Raw genomic sequence first — 16,396 nt, 5'->3', positions numbered from 1 at the left:
ACAGTGAGGGCTCAAGGACCATTCTGAAGTTTCTGGTCTGAGCTGCTGGAAGGATTGAGATGGTACTACTTATTTTATTTTTTTGGAAATAAATGACATTTTATTTGGGGAAGGAATTTAAAAAAATAGGGACTTCTGTGGTTGCGTAGTGGTTAAGAATCCGCCTGCCAATGCAGGGGACACTGGTTCGAGCCCTGCTCGGGGAAGATCCCACATGCTGCGGAGCAACTAAGCCCGAGCGCCACAACTTCTGAGCCTGCGCTCTAGAGCCCGAGAGCCACAACTACTGAAGCCCGTGTGCCTAGAGCCCGTGCTCCGCAACAAGGGAAGCCACCGCAATGAGAAACCCGTGCACCGCAACAGAGTAGCCCCAACTCGCCGCAACTAGAGAAAGCCCACGTGCAGCAAGGAAGACCCAATGCAGCCAAAAATAAATAAATAAAGATAAAATAAAATTTTAAAAAATTAAAAAAAAAACCAGAATAGAGTTGGGAACACAGAGCAGGGGTGAATGCAGCCCATCTTGTCATGAGTTTTGCTTTGCTTAGGCAGGGAACTGTTAAATTAGAGAAAGAAGTGGGCAATCACTTTTCTACTTTGCTACTAAGTTTTTTACTAGGGAAAGACTCTTTCAGTGCCCAGAAAAATGTGTACATGCCACCTGTGCCCCTGTGGACTCCATCTAAGAAAACGTGTGTGAACATGGAGCTGTCTTTGTCCATGACCTCAGCTGAGCATCTCTACACAGCCCCAGCCAGGAAAGGAGGAAGCATCACCAGGGTGCAAGTGTTCCTAGGTGTGCTCCCGTTCACTGTGACCCCCCAAGTGGCTCCCCTCCATGCATCTTAAATAAACAGTAGTTTTTTGAATTGTAAATACCAAGAAAATTAACAGGCTTCTTCAAAGCCATTTCATAACTGACTTATTTAACAATAATGGGCTGAGAATAAACATGCACATGCTAAGATCAAGCCTCACTTGGCTTCCCATACTCATTGTCAGGGGCCCACAGGCTCTGAGTATCAACTGGTTTTCCCAGAAGTCCACCCTAGGGGGGCGAATGGGAGTCAATATGCTGTCAGTGAACTTGTCCCCACCCCAGTGGAGGACACAAGTGCCGACCTCTGTAGACTTCTTGCTTTCACCACCTGCAGTCATGAGCAGGTCCACCCAAAGGGACTAACTACGCAAATCCATCTTCCCCAACCTCCTCAACTCCATCACCCCGAGTCACTAAGGCATCTCATATGTAGGTTTCACCCTTCTTCATCTACTGCCTAACCCCCTGCAAATCACAGCCTGGCCAGTAGTGACACTAATCTCTTCAAACCTTTAGGCCTTTTTAAAGTTCAGTCCCAGAGGTGGAGGGCATGAGCTGGTACTACTGAGAAGGGGAAGACGGAGGTGGGTAGGCAAGCTTGGGAGGACAATCATTAATTCTGCTTTGGACATGTGGAGTCTGGATGTCTACAGACGCCCACTGGGGGTGTCAAGGAGGCATCTCAAGAGGAGATGGGAGTTCAGGAGGGAGGACTATGCTGAGAATAAAAATTTGGGTATTGTCAATGTATAGAGGTTTTTTTAAAAAAATTAATTTGTTTATCTTATTCATTTATTTTTGGCTGCTTTGCCTCTTCATTGATGCACGCCGTAGCTTTCTCTAGTTACAGCGAGTGGGGGCTACTCTTCGTTGTGGTGCAAGGGCTTCTCATTGCGGTGGCTTCTCTTATTGCAGAGCACAAGGCTCTAAGTGCGCGGGCTTCAGTAGTTGTGGCTCGCGGGCTCCAGAGTACAGGCTCAGTAGTTGCGGTACACGGACTTAGTTACTCCGTGGCATGTGGGATCTTCCCAGACCAGTGCTCAAACCTGTGTCCCCTGCATTGGCACGCAGATTCTTAACCACTGCGCCACCAGGGAAGTCCTGTATAGAGATTTTTAAAAGCATCATATCAATTACAGGATATGTGATATACAGTCATCGGTGGTGGAGGGTTTTTAAGATTGGGGGAGTCAGGAGCAACTGACGGTGACAATATGAGCCAGTTGTGGGAATATCAGATGAGTGTTGCTGACAATGGCAATAGCAAGTTCAAAGGCCCTGAGGTGGGCTTCATTGGTGGGCGTTTTCCAGACGTGGACTCAGTGAGGACTCCACCACACTGAGAAACTGGTAGCATTAGCCCAAGGCTTCTAGGTCAGGCTCCTGCTGAGATCAGCGGGGCTTTGGGCGGGTGGTCCCGAAAGGAAGGCTTCTGGGACAAACGCGCCCTCTGCTGGCCAGGACAGATATCAGCTCCATTTCCAACCATAAGATTATTAAAATATTAATATATATCTATTCTGTTATTATTATTATTATTAGTGGGTTAGGACCCAGATTGTATCCCTGGTCGGGGAACTAGGATCCCGCAAGCTGAGAGGGGCGGCCAAAAAAAAAAAAAAAAGACAAAAGATTACGTCAGGCACCGTGTAAAAATCTATATACATCCATCCTGTCATTCAGTATTCGCAACGTCCCTATGTCTAGATACTATTATTCGGGCCATTTGATGGAGGATAAAATTATAGCTAGAGAGGCTTTTACTTCGAGGAATTGGCAGGAATGGGCCTCCAAACCAAGACAATTTTAATACTTCGCAGCAGTGTGCTGCCTGTGGGAACTAACTGGGCGCAGCGCAGAGACAAGCGCGCAGACGTCCGTTTCCATGGTTCATCTGACGCTCTCCCCAAGCTTCGGCCCGCGTCGCGCGCCACGTGACCTCAACCAACATGGCGCCGCCCAGGGTGGTCCACGGCCCACGTGGTTCCGGCAGGCAAGATGGCGGCAGTCGCCAGCCCGACTTCCCTGGAGTCGGCTCCGCGCATCATGAGATTGGTGGCCGAGTGTAGCCGCTCTAGGGCCCGGGCAGGGGAGCTGCGGCTGCCACATGGGCCGGTGGCTACTCCAGTGTTCATGCCAGTGGGCACGCAGGCCACCATGAAGGGCATCACGGCCGAGCAACTGGACGCGTTGGGCTGCCGCATCTGCCTGGGCAACACCTACCATTTGGGTCTGAGGCCGGTGGGTGGGCTGTGCCCCGGGCTGGGCGGCGGCGAAGCGTGGGGGAGCCCAGGAGATTCCCTAGACCTGGGCACGCCTCCCAAACTATCGATAAAACGCATATCGAGAGTCCCGGGTGGCTCAGGCCTTGTGCTGGGCGTGAGGGACCAGCGAGGATGGAAGTTGGCTAACCCTGTCGCCCCAATATGAGCCCCAAGGGTTGCCCTCACCCCTAGCCTGACCCTCCTTCCCCCACCCCAGGGCCCCGAGCTGATCCAGAAAGCCCGCGGTCTCCACGGCTTTATGAATTGGCCGCACAACCTGCTGACGGTAAGGTGGGGTCAGCTCCGGGATCCGAGAGCCCTCCTTGGGCGTGGATTTTCCCAGTCCCGTTCTTGACAGCCCTGCGGTGGGGTTTCCCTCAGGACAGCGGCGGCTTCCAGATGGTGTCCCTGGTGTCCCTGTCCGAAGTGACGGAGGAGGGCGTCCGCTTCCGCTCCCCTTACGATGGTGACGAGACCCTTCTGAGCCCCGAGAGATCCGTGGAGATCCAGAACGCGCTGGGTGAGCGGATACCGGGGAGCCGCCCCTTGCCCTGCCTTTCGGAGGTGGAGGTGAGGCGGGCCTGCTCCTTTCGTGCTGCTTGGCTTTGGTCAAGTCACTCCCCCTCCCTGAGCCTCAGCTGAGGGGATAGTTCACAAAAATAACGATGTAATGTCAGTAAATCTCTTATCACAATGCCTGACATGTAATAGTAGGTTTTAGTATTATCTTTCTTGCTACTGTTTCTCTTAGATAGTAAATTAGCTGGGCAAAGATATGTTGAAATAATGGGGGCAACAAGGGAGGTATCGGGGAGGCTTTAGACCCCTCCCATCTCCATCAATATCCCCTATTCCTTGATAAGGACAATTAACATTTCTCAATCTCATAAAGTGCTATGGAAACAGGTTCAAAACTTCCCATCTTCCAAACAGACTGGTGCTTTTAGACCCCTCTATGTACAGATTCTGTGGCTTCTGCTTATAGCAATGGGCCTGGGTGCTGGTGCCATACCATCCGTGGAACTTACAGTCCAAAAGGGAGACAGGCATTGGTGAAAACATCTTAATTAGAAAGGCGGAAAAAAGAGAAAAAAAAAACCCCAAAAAACAATGCAGGTAGAGTGCATTGTATGTTTCCATTTGTATTGAAAAAAAACCCCAAAACCCCAAACACATGATTTGCTTTTATTTGCCTATGGTATCTCAGGAAAGAAAAATAAGAAACTGTAGTATAGGTTCTTGGAGGGAAGGGAACTAAAGAGCTGGTAGACAGGGAGCATTTAAATTCTTTTCCTTTTTTAAAAATTGGGATATAATTGACATGCAATAAACTGCACATATTTAAAGTATACCCTCTGGTACGTTTTGACACATGTATACACCCATGAAACCTTCACCATAATCAAGACAGTGAACATGTCCATCACCCCTAAAGGGTTACTTGTGCCCCTTTGTAATCCTTCCCTTGGTGGGCAAGAGACTTTTCATCAAATATCTTGTATTTTTTAAAATTGGGAGTGCATTTAACATTTTGAATAATTATATATTATTATTAAAATAAGTTATTTTGGAATTCCCTGGTGGTCCAGTGGTTAGGACTCTGTGCTTCCACTGCAGGGGGCACGGGTTCGATCCCTGGTCCGGGAACTAAGATCCTGCAAGCTGCATGGTGCAGCCAAAAAAAAAAAAAATTGTTTTAAAGGCACAAATAGATATAAGGTTGGGACCCTGACTGTGAAGGCCAAGTACATGGGACTTTTGGCATGATTCAGTCTGTAGGCTCAGGGAATGTTGCCCTAGGCCTAAAACCTATGGATGAGGAGGAATAAACTAGACGTCCAAAGGGGGGAAGTATGTTCTGGAAAGAGGAAGCAGCCAGTGCAAAGGACCTGAAGCAGGACCAAGACTGGCATGGCTGGAGCCGAGTGGGGTAGGGAGAGTGTGTGTGTGTGTGTGTGTAGGGTGAGGACAGGGAGGTGTTGGGGACAGGTCCTACAGGACCTTGTGAGTTTTGGTTTGTCCTTTAAAGAAAAAAATTGAACAAGAAAACATTTTGTATATATTTCTGTATAAAGATGTGTGCAGGAAACAGTGGTCTTCCCATGCCTATATTCTATCCATCTCTTTCACAAGTCACCACTGTTTCTAGTTTCTTATGTATTCTTCCAGAGTTTATGTAAATACAAGCAAGTTCAAATCTATTCTTATTTTTTCCATGATGAGAGCATGCTATTTATGGCACATTCTTCTGTACCTTGCATTTTTATTAATTTTGGAAAATTTCAAGTATATACCAAAATAGACACAACCCCATTGACCTGTCACCCAGCTTCAACAATCACCAGGTTACAGCCATTATGTTTCATTAGTATCCCAGCCCACTTTGCTTCTCCCATATTATTTTCTGTTGGAATTTGCCTAAGATTGGTGTTATGTTTCATAGAATTGTCCAGTAAATCCCCCTGGGCCTGGAGTTTTGTTGTGGTAAGGTTTTTAATGATGAATTCGATTTATTTGACATTTTGATTTGGCTATTCAGATTTTGTGTTTCATTTTGGGTCAGATTTGATAAGTTGGATTTTTCAAGGAATTTGGCCATTCCTTGAACTTTATTTCAACTTTCTTGGCATAAAGTTGATCATTAATATTCTCTTATTAACCTCTTAATGTTATAGTGTCTGTAGTGATGTCTCCTTTTTCATTCCTGATGTTAAAAACTTGTGATCTCTTCTTTCTTGTTGTCTGTTAGGGGTTTATTGATTTCGAGTTTGTTGATCTTTTCCAAAAACCAACTTCTGGCTTATTCATTTTCTTCATTTGTTGGTTTTCTGTTTTGTTGACTTCTTTGTTTTTTTTTTTTAATGGCTTTATTGAGATATGATATACAGACAATTCACCCATTTAAAATGTACAGGTTGGGACTTCCCCGGAAGTCCAGTGGTTAAGACTCCATGCTCCCAATGCAGCGGGCACAGGTTTGATCCCTAGCTGGGGAACTAAGATCCCACATGCTGCACAGTGCAGCCAAAGATAAAAAAAAATTTTTTTTAAAAAGAAGATCAAAAATAAATAAATAAAATAAAATGTACAGTTCAGTGGTTTTCAGTGTATTCACAGAGTTGTACAACCATCACCACAATCTAATTTCAGAACACTTTTATCACCCCAGAAAGAAATCTTGTACCCATTATCAATCACTCCCTATTCCTCCCTCCTCCAGCCCTATGTAATCTACTTTCTGTCTCTATAGATTTGTGTATTCTAGACATTTTATGTAAATGAAATCATACAATAGGAGGTCTTTGTGAATGGCTTCTTTTACTTAACATAATGTTTTTCAGGTTCAGCTATGTTGTAGTATGCATCAGTACTTTATTCCTTTTTATAGCCAAATAACATAGTAGTTAATAGATATGCCTCCTTGATTTTATTTTTTGATAGTTGCAATCTTATGTATCTTGTTTATTTTTAAATTTTTAGCTAGTTTTGCATTGTTTTCTTTGTCTAGCTTCTTAGTCTCCGTAGATCATCTGTATTATATCAAAACGAATCTCAGATGTCCTACCACTTCACCTATAAGTATTTTTAATTTGTATCTGCAAAACATAGTTTTTTTAAAAAATTTATTTAATTTATTTATTATTTTTGGCTGTGTTGGGTTTTTGTTGCTGCGTGCGGGCTTTCTCTAGTTGCGGTGAGCGTGGGCTACCTTCGTTGCAGTGCACAGGCTTCTCTTGTTACGGAGCACGGGCTCTAGGCATGCGGGCTTCGGTAGTTGTGGCTCACGGGCTTTAGTAGTTGTGGCTCACGGGCTAGAGCGCAGGCTCAGTAGTTGCAGCACAGGCTTAGTTGCTCCGCGGCATGTGGGATCTTCCCGGACCAGGGCTCGAACCTGTGTCCCCTCCATTGGCAGGCGGATTCTTAACCACTGCACCACGAGGGAAGACCCATAGTTTCTTTTTTTTAAACATAATCACAATACCATCATCCCACCTAAAAACAATTAACAATAATTCATTAACATCATCAAATATCTGGCCAGTGTTCAACTTTCCAGTCGTTTCATAAATGTCAGTTTTTCTTACAGTTTGTTTACTTCAGGATCCAAATAATGTGCAGATACTGCAGTTGTTTGAAAGATCTCTTAAGTCTTTTTTAATATATATATTACATATCATATAGTTCCGCCTTCCAATTCCATTTTTTTTTAGCAATTTGCTTCTTTTTTTTTTTTGCTTCTTTTTTTCTTCATTAAATTTTTTTTATTTTTTGGCCGAGCCGAGTAGCTTGTGGGATCTTAGTTCCCCAACCAGGGATGGAACCCATGCCCCCTGCAGTGGAAGCCCAGAGTCGTAACGATTGGACTGCCAGGGGATGCCCCAGCAATTTGCTTCTTCTTTTTTTTAAAAAGATTTATTTATTTATTTATTTATTTATTTATTTATGGCTGTGTCGGGTCTTAGTTGTGGCACGTGGGATCTTTCGTTGAGGTGCATGGGCTTCTCTATAGTTGTGGTGCACGGGTTCCAGAACGTGCGGGCTCAGTAGTTGCAGTACACTGGCTCTCTAGTTGTGGTGCGTGGGCTCAGTAGTTGTGGCACATGAGCTTAGTTGCCCCATGGAATGTGGGATCTTAGTTCCCTGACCAGGGATCGAACCCACGTCCCCTGAATTGGAAGGCAGATTCTTAAACACTGGACCACCAGGGAAGTCCCAGCAATTCGCTTCTTGAAGAAACTGGTTCCTTTGCCCTATAGTGTTTCACTGGGTCTGAATTTTGCTGGTTGCGTCCCCTGGGTGTCGTGTAATAGTTTTCCTCCACCCTCTAGATTTCCTGTAGGCTGGTACTTGGATCTAGAGGTTAGAGCCAGATTCAAGTCCTTCTTCCTTTTGGCAAGAAGTCTTCACAGTGTGTCTGTCCATCAGGGGGCATCTGATGTCTGCCTGTCTCTCCCAGTGAGCTGTCATGCTCCTTCCCTGGAACCATTATTAGGACTTGCAAACCGGTGATGTTCCAATTCTGTCATCCTTTCTTCATTTATTAACCAGATTACTTCTGTAAAGAGAAACATCTCTCACCTACTCCTGGGAGACCAAGCAGTTTAGTTCACACAGGAAGAGTGGGATTCATTCTTTTCCCTCATTTACTAGTTTTCATGGGTTGATTACGTAGCATCTTCTACCAATGACAAACTAATGTTTAGTTTTTTAGGATCACCATGAACTCATGGGTTTAAATGTATTTGATACGTTTCAATCCATTGCAGTTAAAATCCTTATTGCTTCTCAAATCGCCCCATCTTTGGCTAGTGTGGTACACTGTGCTTTTTTCCTATAATGATATATCTTGGCAATATTTCCTTGCGATTTCTAACCTATAAGTCCACAGTCTCTAATCTGAAATTCTTGTGGCCAGGTAGGTGTCAGAATTCAGAATTCCCACATTTTAGAAAGATAATAAAGGGTACATAGCATTTATTACACAGTACCTCAATTGGGTCTGGGGCAGTACCCTGTGGTATTACACTTCACTTCTTTTTTTCAATTAAAAAAATTGTGTTAAAATACACATAACATAAAATTTACCATCTTAACCATTTGTTTCTTCTTTTTTTTGGCTGCACCGTGCAGCATGCCGGATCCTAGTTCCCTGACCAGGGATCAAACCCATACCCCCTGCAGTGGAAGTGCAGAGTCTTAACCACTGGACTGCCAGGGAAGTCACTACACTTCACTTTTATTGCATTAACATTTATGAATCTTCACAGTAAATTAGGTTTTTAAAAAGATGACAACTGTCTCAGGTTTTGCTGCTGAATGAAGATGCCATAAGCATAAGAAAAATCCTATGATTTTGAGAAGTTTCTGGATTTTGGAATTGTGGGAAAGAACCTTCCATTAAGGCCTGGACCATGGTTTACTTAACTAGACCCCTGTGACACTTGGACTCCCATCGTGCTATTACCCAACACACTATGAAGAATCACTTGCTACACACGTCATTTGGTTCTTGAAGGGTAAATTTGCAGAGGTGGGATTTTTTTTTTTTTTTTTGGCTGCACCGCACAGGTTGTGAGGTTTCAGTTCTCCGACCAGGGATTGAACCCGGGCACTCGGCAGTGAAAGCGCCGAGTCCTAACCACTGGACCGCCAGGGAATCCCCGAGGTGGGATTTTATTCTACAGTAGTGCCAGGGCAGGGTTTTAGCTGGGGGGTGGCAAGATCAGATGTGCTTTTTTTTTTTTTTTTTGCGGTACACGGGCCTCTCACTGTTGCAGCCTCTCCCGTTGCGGAGCACAGGCTCCGGACACGCAGGCTCAGTGGCCATGGCTCATGGGCCCAGCCGCTCCGCGGCATGTGGGATCTTCCTGGACCAGGGCACGAACCTGCGTCCCCTGCATCGGCAGGCAGACTCTCAACCACTGCGCCACCAGGGAAGCCCCCAGATGTGCATTTTGAAAAACTTCCTCTGGTTGCTGTATAAGCAGATTGGGGGTTAAATGGGAGTCAGCAAGACCTGGAGAGGGACCTGGGGTCCAGCTTGTCCTCAGCGTGAGGGCTTTCCCAGTGACTGTGTTCCTGTCTTACTCTGCAGGCTCAGACATCATCATGCAGCTGGATGATGTAGTCAGCAGCACTGTGACAGGGCCACGTGTGGAAGAGGCCATGTACAGGTGTGTGTGTGTGTGTGTGTGTGTGTGTGTGTGTGTGTGTCGGGAGGGGGAGAGGGAGAGGATCCTGGTCCTGCAGCCTTGTCTCCCTACCCCTCACAAAGTCCCTATGGCGTACAACCAGGGTCCTCTTTCAGATCAATCCGCTGGCTGGACCGGTGCATTGCAGCCCATCAGCGGCCGGACAAACAGAACCTCTTCGCCATCATCCAGGGTGGGCTGGATGCGGATCTCCGGGCCACCTGCCTCGAAGGTAAAGCCATGTGCCAACAGGACCAGGGCTTTTCCATTGCAGAGAGCCCCACATGGGCCTGGCATGCGATGGTGCTGAGAGAGTTGGGGTTTTTTTTGTTTTTGTTTTTGGCTGTGCTGCGGCTTCTGGGATCTTATGTCCCCAGCCAGGGACTGAACCCAGGCCCTCGGCAGTGAAAGTGTGGAGTCCTAATCACTGGACCGCCAGGGAGTTCCCAAGAGTGACTATTATGTGTTGTTGTGTGTTTTTTTAAAAAAATAGTTTCCTTGTTTTTTTTTGATGTGGGTTGCTTTGAATTTTATTTTTTTCTGATGTTAATATTGCAACTCCTACTTTTATTTATTATTTTTCTCTTTTTATTTATTTATTTTTTTGGCTGCATTGGGTCTTCATTGCTGCATGCAGGCTTTTCTCTAGTTGTGGCGTGCAAGGGCTACTTTTTGTTGCAGTGCATGGGCTTCTCATTGCGATGGCTTCTCTTGTTTCAGAGCACAGGCTCTAGGTGCGCAGGCTTCAGTAGTTGCAGCATGTGGGCTCAGTAGTTGGGGCGCACGGGTTCAGTAGTTATGACTTGTGGGCTCTAGAGTGCAGGCTCAGTAGTTGTACGGCACGGGCTTAGTTGCTCCGCGGCACGTGGGATCTTCCTGGACCAGGGATCAAACCAGTGACTGCTGCATTGGCAGACAGATTCTTAACCACTCCGCCACAGTACCACTCCGCCACCAGGGAAGTCCAAGAGTGGTTATTAATTGACAAAAGAGCACTCTAGGTGGAAGGAACAGCTGAAGCAAAGGCCCTCAGGCAGCATGGAGCAGATTGTGTTTGGAGAATAAAAATTCCAATAGCTATCAATTTTCGGGTGTTCAGGCACTGTGCCAAACGCTGGTCATGGACTGACCCATTGAGGTTTCATAAAGATCCTGTAAGGTGGGAACTACCAGGTTCCCAAGGTTACAGGAGGGGAAACTGAGGCACAGAGCTGTTAAGTTACTTACGCCCAGCCACACAGCGTGCATGTTGCAGAGCTGAGATTTGAACTCAGACCTTGGGCTCTGGAACCTACAGTATTGACAGATACATACAGCTGCTCCATCCCTGGGGAGTGAGACATGCAGTCAGGAGCAAGGGGTTGGACCCGAGGCATTGTGCTGACGGTGGAGGCCCTGGGACAGCACACCGAGGTGCTGGGGAGCCATGGAAGGCTGTTGAGTGGGAGAGTGGGAGAAAAATCCCAGTGAGATAGGAAGCATAAGGCCCATAGAGGAAGCTGGAGTAGTTGCCCAGGGGGAGGGTGACAGCGAGGTCTGAACCAAGACCGTGGTCATGGAGACAAAGTGGAGGCAGAGATGGGGGCTCAAAGGCAGTGAGGTGTCATGGGCAAGACTCTGGGTTCTGGAGTCCACGCAGCTGGATCCAACCCCCTGATCTGTTGCCTCATGGCTGTGCATCCTAAGGCTAGTAGCTTGGCCTCTCTGAGCCTCATTTTCTTCCTCTGTAAAATGGGAACATACTCCCAATGTCATGGGATCGAAGTGAGGAATAAATGGGAAAATTTGTTCAAGGTGTCCTGCCTGCACCTGGCATCAGTGTATGCTGTTATGAAGACTGTCCTGTTGTAATTCCTTTTGTCCTCAAACTGCCCACCACCCCTAGTCCCCACCCCCACCCCTGGTCCAGTAAGTCTTTTTAATGGAGACCCACAGTCAGAAGTACATTTCGTGTCATGGCTTCGGATGCATGCACATAAATGAGAGTGGAAACCAAGGCTTCCTGAAGCATTTACCATTATACGTGAGATACTCTTTGATACAATATTTTCTGTTCTCTCTCATTTAAAAAAAAAAACAACAGCGACAACCCTGATCTCATCCCATCAAATCAAATTCATTTCTCAGCCACCTGCAGTTTGACAAGCACTATCCTGCTGGTGCTTCTCAGTGCTCTGAGTCTCGCCTGCACCAGAACCCCCCAGGCTCTCCCTATGACTGGGTCGGAGTCTGGGGCCAGGGCAGACTTGGGAAGCTGCATTTGAACAACTCATCCCCAGTTGGTTCTGCTGCTCACTCCGGCTTCAAAACCCAGCCCCAGACCAGGCCTGCTTTGTCAATGCTGTGGCCTCCCCCCTAGTTGAACTGGGCAGCTGGGGCCAAAGATAAGTCTTGGTTTTGAGGCTAGACCTGGGTTCGAATCCAGCCTCTGGCATATGTGGCCTGGGGCCAGTGGTTTAAGCTCTGCATGCCTCAACCACAGTGCAGATCTGCAGCCCCTGCCCAGCAATTGTGGAGCCTAATTGCCCACTTCTTTTTTTTTCTTTTTTTGGTCTTACTGCGAGGCATGTGGGATCTTAGCTCCCGGACCAGGAATCGAACCTGCACTACCTGCAGTGGAAGTGCAGATCCCTAACCACTGGACCGCCAGGGAATTCCCCTGTCCACTTCTAATATCCAAAACACGCAAGAATTTGCAATTCATTTGGTGGCAAGACCAGACTTACTGACCCCAGTTTGTTAGGAGTCTTTACACATTTTTTTTTTTTTGTGGTATGCGGACCTCTCACTGCTGTGGTCTCTCCCGCCGCGGAGCACAGGCTCCGGACGCGCAGGCCCAGCAGCCATGGCTCACGGGCTCAGCCGCTCCGCAGCACGTGGGATCCTCCCGGACTAGGGCACGAACCTGCGTCCCCCGCATCGGCAGGCGGACTCCCAACCACTGCGCCACCAGGGAAGCCCCGTCTTTACACATTTTGCTGTCAAAATGTTACAGTGTTTGATGACAGGCTGTTCTTCAGCATGTAGGATGTTCACTGTTCTAAAATCTGGAAAATTTTGAATCACATCTGGCTTCATCTTAGGTTTCAGCTAAGGGAGTGTGGGCCCTGGGCCTCTCTCCTAAGGATTGAAGAAGAAGCCCTAACATGCAGCAGGCTTTCTATAAATGGTAGCTGAGATCACCAGCAGCCCCCAGACACACACACACCACACACATACTCTCTCTCTCTCTCTCTCTCTCTCTCTCTCTGTCACATTCTCTTTTCCTGATGGCCTGTGGAGGTGTGGGCAGGGTCTGCCCTGAGGGTGAGGAGGAAGAAGAGGAGGAGACTGTGGCCTATTTCCCTTTTTCTGATCACCGCTGACCTTGCCCCTGCACCCCCAGAGATGACCAAGAGAGACGTGCCAGGCTTCGCCATCGGGGGCCTGAGTGGGGGTGAGAGCAAGGGCCAGTTCTGGAAGATGGTGGCGCTGAGCACCTCAAGGCTGCCTAAGGACAAGCCCCGATACCTGATGGGGGTCGGGTATGTGGAGGAGAGGGGAGACAGCCCCGCCTGCGGGGAGGGGATTCCTGGGAACCCCTGCCTCTGGGGGAGGACGGGGAGGGGGAAGGACACAGCCCTGCTTGGGAGGGAACTGAGGAGGACAAGGCCCTCTGCTGGGGGTGGTCCTGAGGGTGCCAGTCTTGGGGAGGGGGGCCCTGGGTATGTGACCAGGGCTTGAGGTTCTCTGCTCCCCTCCCCCATGGCCCCACCCCCAGCTATGCCACTGATCTGGTGGTCTGCGTGGCTCTCGGATGCGACATGTTTGACTGCGTCTTCCCCACACGGACAGCGGTGAGGCCCTTGGCAGGGGAAAGACCGGAGAGGGATTGCGGGGGCCAAGGCGGGGGGGGAAGACCTGGTTGACCCACCTTCCCCTCCCCCTGTCCACCCCCAGCGCTTTGGCTCTGCCCTGGTGCCCACGGGGAACCTGCAGCTGAAGAAGAAACAGTATGAGAAAGACTTCCGCCCCATAGACCCAGAGTGTGCCTGTCCCACCTGCCAGAAGTAGGGGAGGATGGAGCCTGGGGGCAGGGGGAGGGCAGGGAGGGGGGAAGGACCTGGCACTGCCCAGTCCCCTCCTTCTTTCCCCAGGCACAGCCGGGCCTTCCTGCACACGCTGCTCCATAGCGACAACACCGCGGCCCTGCACCACCTCACTGTCCACAACATCGCCTATCAGGTGGGCCTGTAGCTGGGAGGGGTGAGGCAAGGGGGATGGGGGTCTCCCCTATGCTGGTGGCTGATTGCTGACCCCCCCCCCACTGCAGCTGCGGCTGATGAGCGCTGTGCGCGCCAGCATTGTGGAGAAGCGCTTCCCCGACTTCGTGAGGGACTTTATGGGCACCATGTATGGGAACCCCACCCTCTGTCCCTCCTGGGCCACTGAAGCCCTGGCCTCTGTGGGAATCACACTGGGTTGACCCCGCTTGGGGGAGGGAGGGAGGGAGGGCATGGGAGATACTGAAGGATTTTTTTTTAAAAAATTATAACGTAGAGTGTGTCCGTGTCTTCTTGGGGAGGTGGCCTGTCTAGGTTCCCTTCCTGGTCTGAGTGTCACTGGGGCCCATGTCCCCCCCCCACCCCCAATTGATAATAATAACAAGTAACCATAGCAGCAGTTGTTATCTGGAAACTGAGCATGTAGGAAGTGCTCAGAGTGGGAGCTGCATTCCTTTCCTGTGGCTCAGGCCCCCCAGCCATCCTGGGGGTGCGGAAACAGGTCCAGAGAGGGGGAAGTCACTTGCCAAGGTCACCATCAAGGAAGAAGCAGCTGGGCTCCAAAGCTCTGGTTCTTGACCTTGACTCTTCAGACATGTGGCTTAATCTAGTTGTCAGTAAACACAGTGATGATAACATGTGTGATCTAGAAGGTACTTATACTGTGCCTGGCACTGTTCTAAATGGTCGTCAAGTGTATTTAATTCTTGCAACTTTATGGTTCCCCATTTTACAGATGAGGAAACTGAGAAATGAAGTCACTTGGTCATTATCACCCAGCAAATAAACAGGCCTAGGATCTAATCCAGATATGGCCAATTACAGAGCTGGTGGTGCTCTTAGAAGCTACAGTTTTTTAAACTGAAAAAGTAACACGTGTAGGATCTACAATTTAAATATCATAAAAATGCAGCTACTTTTATAAATTTGTGTATTCCATAAATTTTCCATGTGTACATTTTTTCATGAATGTCAGCATCCTTTACATGCAGTTCTGTACCTTGCTTTTTTCCCTTCTCTTAGTGTATCTCAAATTGTTTACATGTCAGTACATGAAAACTTCCTCAATCTTTTTTTTAAATAAATTAATTTTATTTATATTTATTTTTGGCTGCGTTGGGTCTTCGTTGCTGTGCGCGGGCTTTCTCTAGTTGCGGCGAGCGGGGGTTACTCTTCGTTGTAGTGCGCGGGCTTCTCATTGCGGTGTCTTCTCTTGTTGCGGAGCACGGGCTCTAGGTGTGCGGGCTTCAGTAGTTGTGGCCCTTGGGCTCAGTAGTTGTGGCTCATGGGCTTAGTTGCTCCGCAGCATGTGGGATCTTCCCGGACTAGGGTTTGAACCCGTGTCCCCTGCATTGGCAGGCGGATTCTTAACCACTGTGCCACCAGGGAAGCGCCCCCTCAATCTTGTTTACAGCTGCTGCATAGTATTTATTTAATGAGCTCCATGGATGAGCAGTTAGGGTGTTTCCAGGTTTCTGTGATCGTGGTCAAGGCTGTAGTGCCAAACATTGTCAGTCTTTTTGCCTATCTCTGAGACTAGTAGTTTTGGGTCATGGAGCAGGCATATACCTTTGGCCACTCTGCCATCCTCCTACTCCTTCTTTCACCATTCCCCTGTTATGGCCCCGCTCTGTCAGACTACTTCCCCACCTCCTTTGCCACTAGCTCCTTACTGGGCTGTCTCTCTGGCCTGTCTATGCCCAGCATAATCAAATCACTTGCCTTAAAATTGTTCCACCTATTCCCGGCCTCTTTTCCAAGTGGTCAAGAGTTCCCAGTTCCAAGAACCCCCACGTTACCTGCAAAATAACGTGTTTTTTCCTGGGGAAAGGGTCCGTTGAGTTTCATTGGGTACTCAAAAAGATCCAGGGGCTTCCCTGGTGGCGCAGTGGTTAAGAATCTGCCTGCCAATGCAGGGAAAACGGGCTGGAGCCCTGGTCCGGGATGATCCCACATGCTGCGAAGGAACTAAGCCCGTGCACCACAACTACTGAGCCTGTGCTCTAGAGCCCGCCAGCCACAACTACTGAGCCCGCGTGCCACAACCACTGAAGCCCTCATGCCTAGAGGCCATATTCCGCAACAAGAGAAGCCACCGCAATGAGAAGCCCACGCAGTGCAACGAAGAGTAGCCTCTGCTCGCCGCAACTAGAGAAAGCCCACACGCAGTGAAGACCCAACACAGACAAAAATAAAAAATAAATACATTTATTAAAAAAAGATCCAAGATGCGCTGAAGTTCAAGAGGCAGGGGAACAACGTTGGAGCGTTAGCCGCATCAAGACAGGAGTGAGCGGAAGGTATTCCTAGGGGAGAGCACAGCGTTTGCAAGGGCATGGAGACGACTTAATAGGAGTG

At 48.3% G+C, this 16,396-nt stretch overlaps 1 protein-coding gene across 1 annotated transcript; it reads left to right on the top strand.

Moving 5' to 3' along the window:
- The first annotated feature begins 2,808 nt into the window (after window positions 1–2,808).
- QTRT1 (queuine tRNA-ribosyltransferase catalytic subunit 1) lies at window positions 2,809–15,096 on the top strand. The gene is made up of 10 exons (XM_060092274.1): window positions 2,809–3,061; window positions 3,302–3,370; window positions 3,466–3,604; window positions 9,680–9,758; window positions 9,893–10,008; window positions 13,162–13,300; window positions 13,537–13,612; window positions 13,716–13,825; window positions 13,913–14,000; window positions 14,089–15,096. Exons 1-10 carry the CDS (start codon window positions 2,819–2,821, stop codon window positions 14,239–14,241), a joined length of 1,212 nt encoding a protein of 403 aa, XP_059948257.1. The 5' UTR covers window positions 2,809–2,818; the 3' UTR covers window positions 14,242–15,096.
- Window positions 15,097–16,396: the final 1,300 nt, after the last annotated feature.

This window comes from Mesoplodon densirostris, chromosome 3, assembly GCF_025265405.1.
Source record: "Mesoplodon densirostris isolate mMesDen1 chromosome 3, mMesDen1 primary haplotype, whole genome shotgun sequence".
Classification (NCBI taxonomy): Eukaryota; Metazoa; Chordata; class Mammalia; order Artiodactyla; family Ziphiidae; genus Mesoplodon; species Mesoplodon densirostris.
The sequence above is the reverse complement of the archived record's forward strand: the minus strand, read 5'-3'. Positions and strand labels throughout refer to the sequence as shown.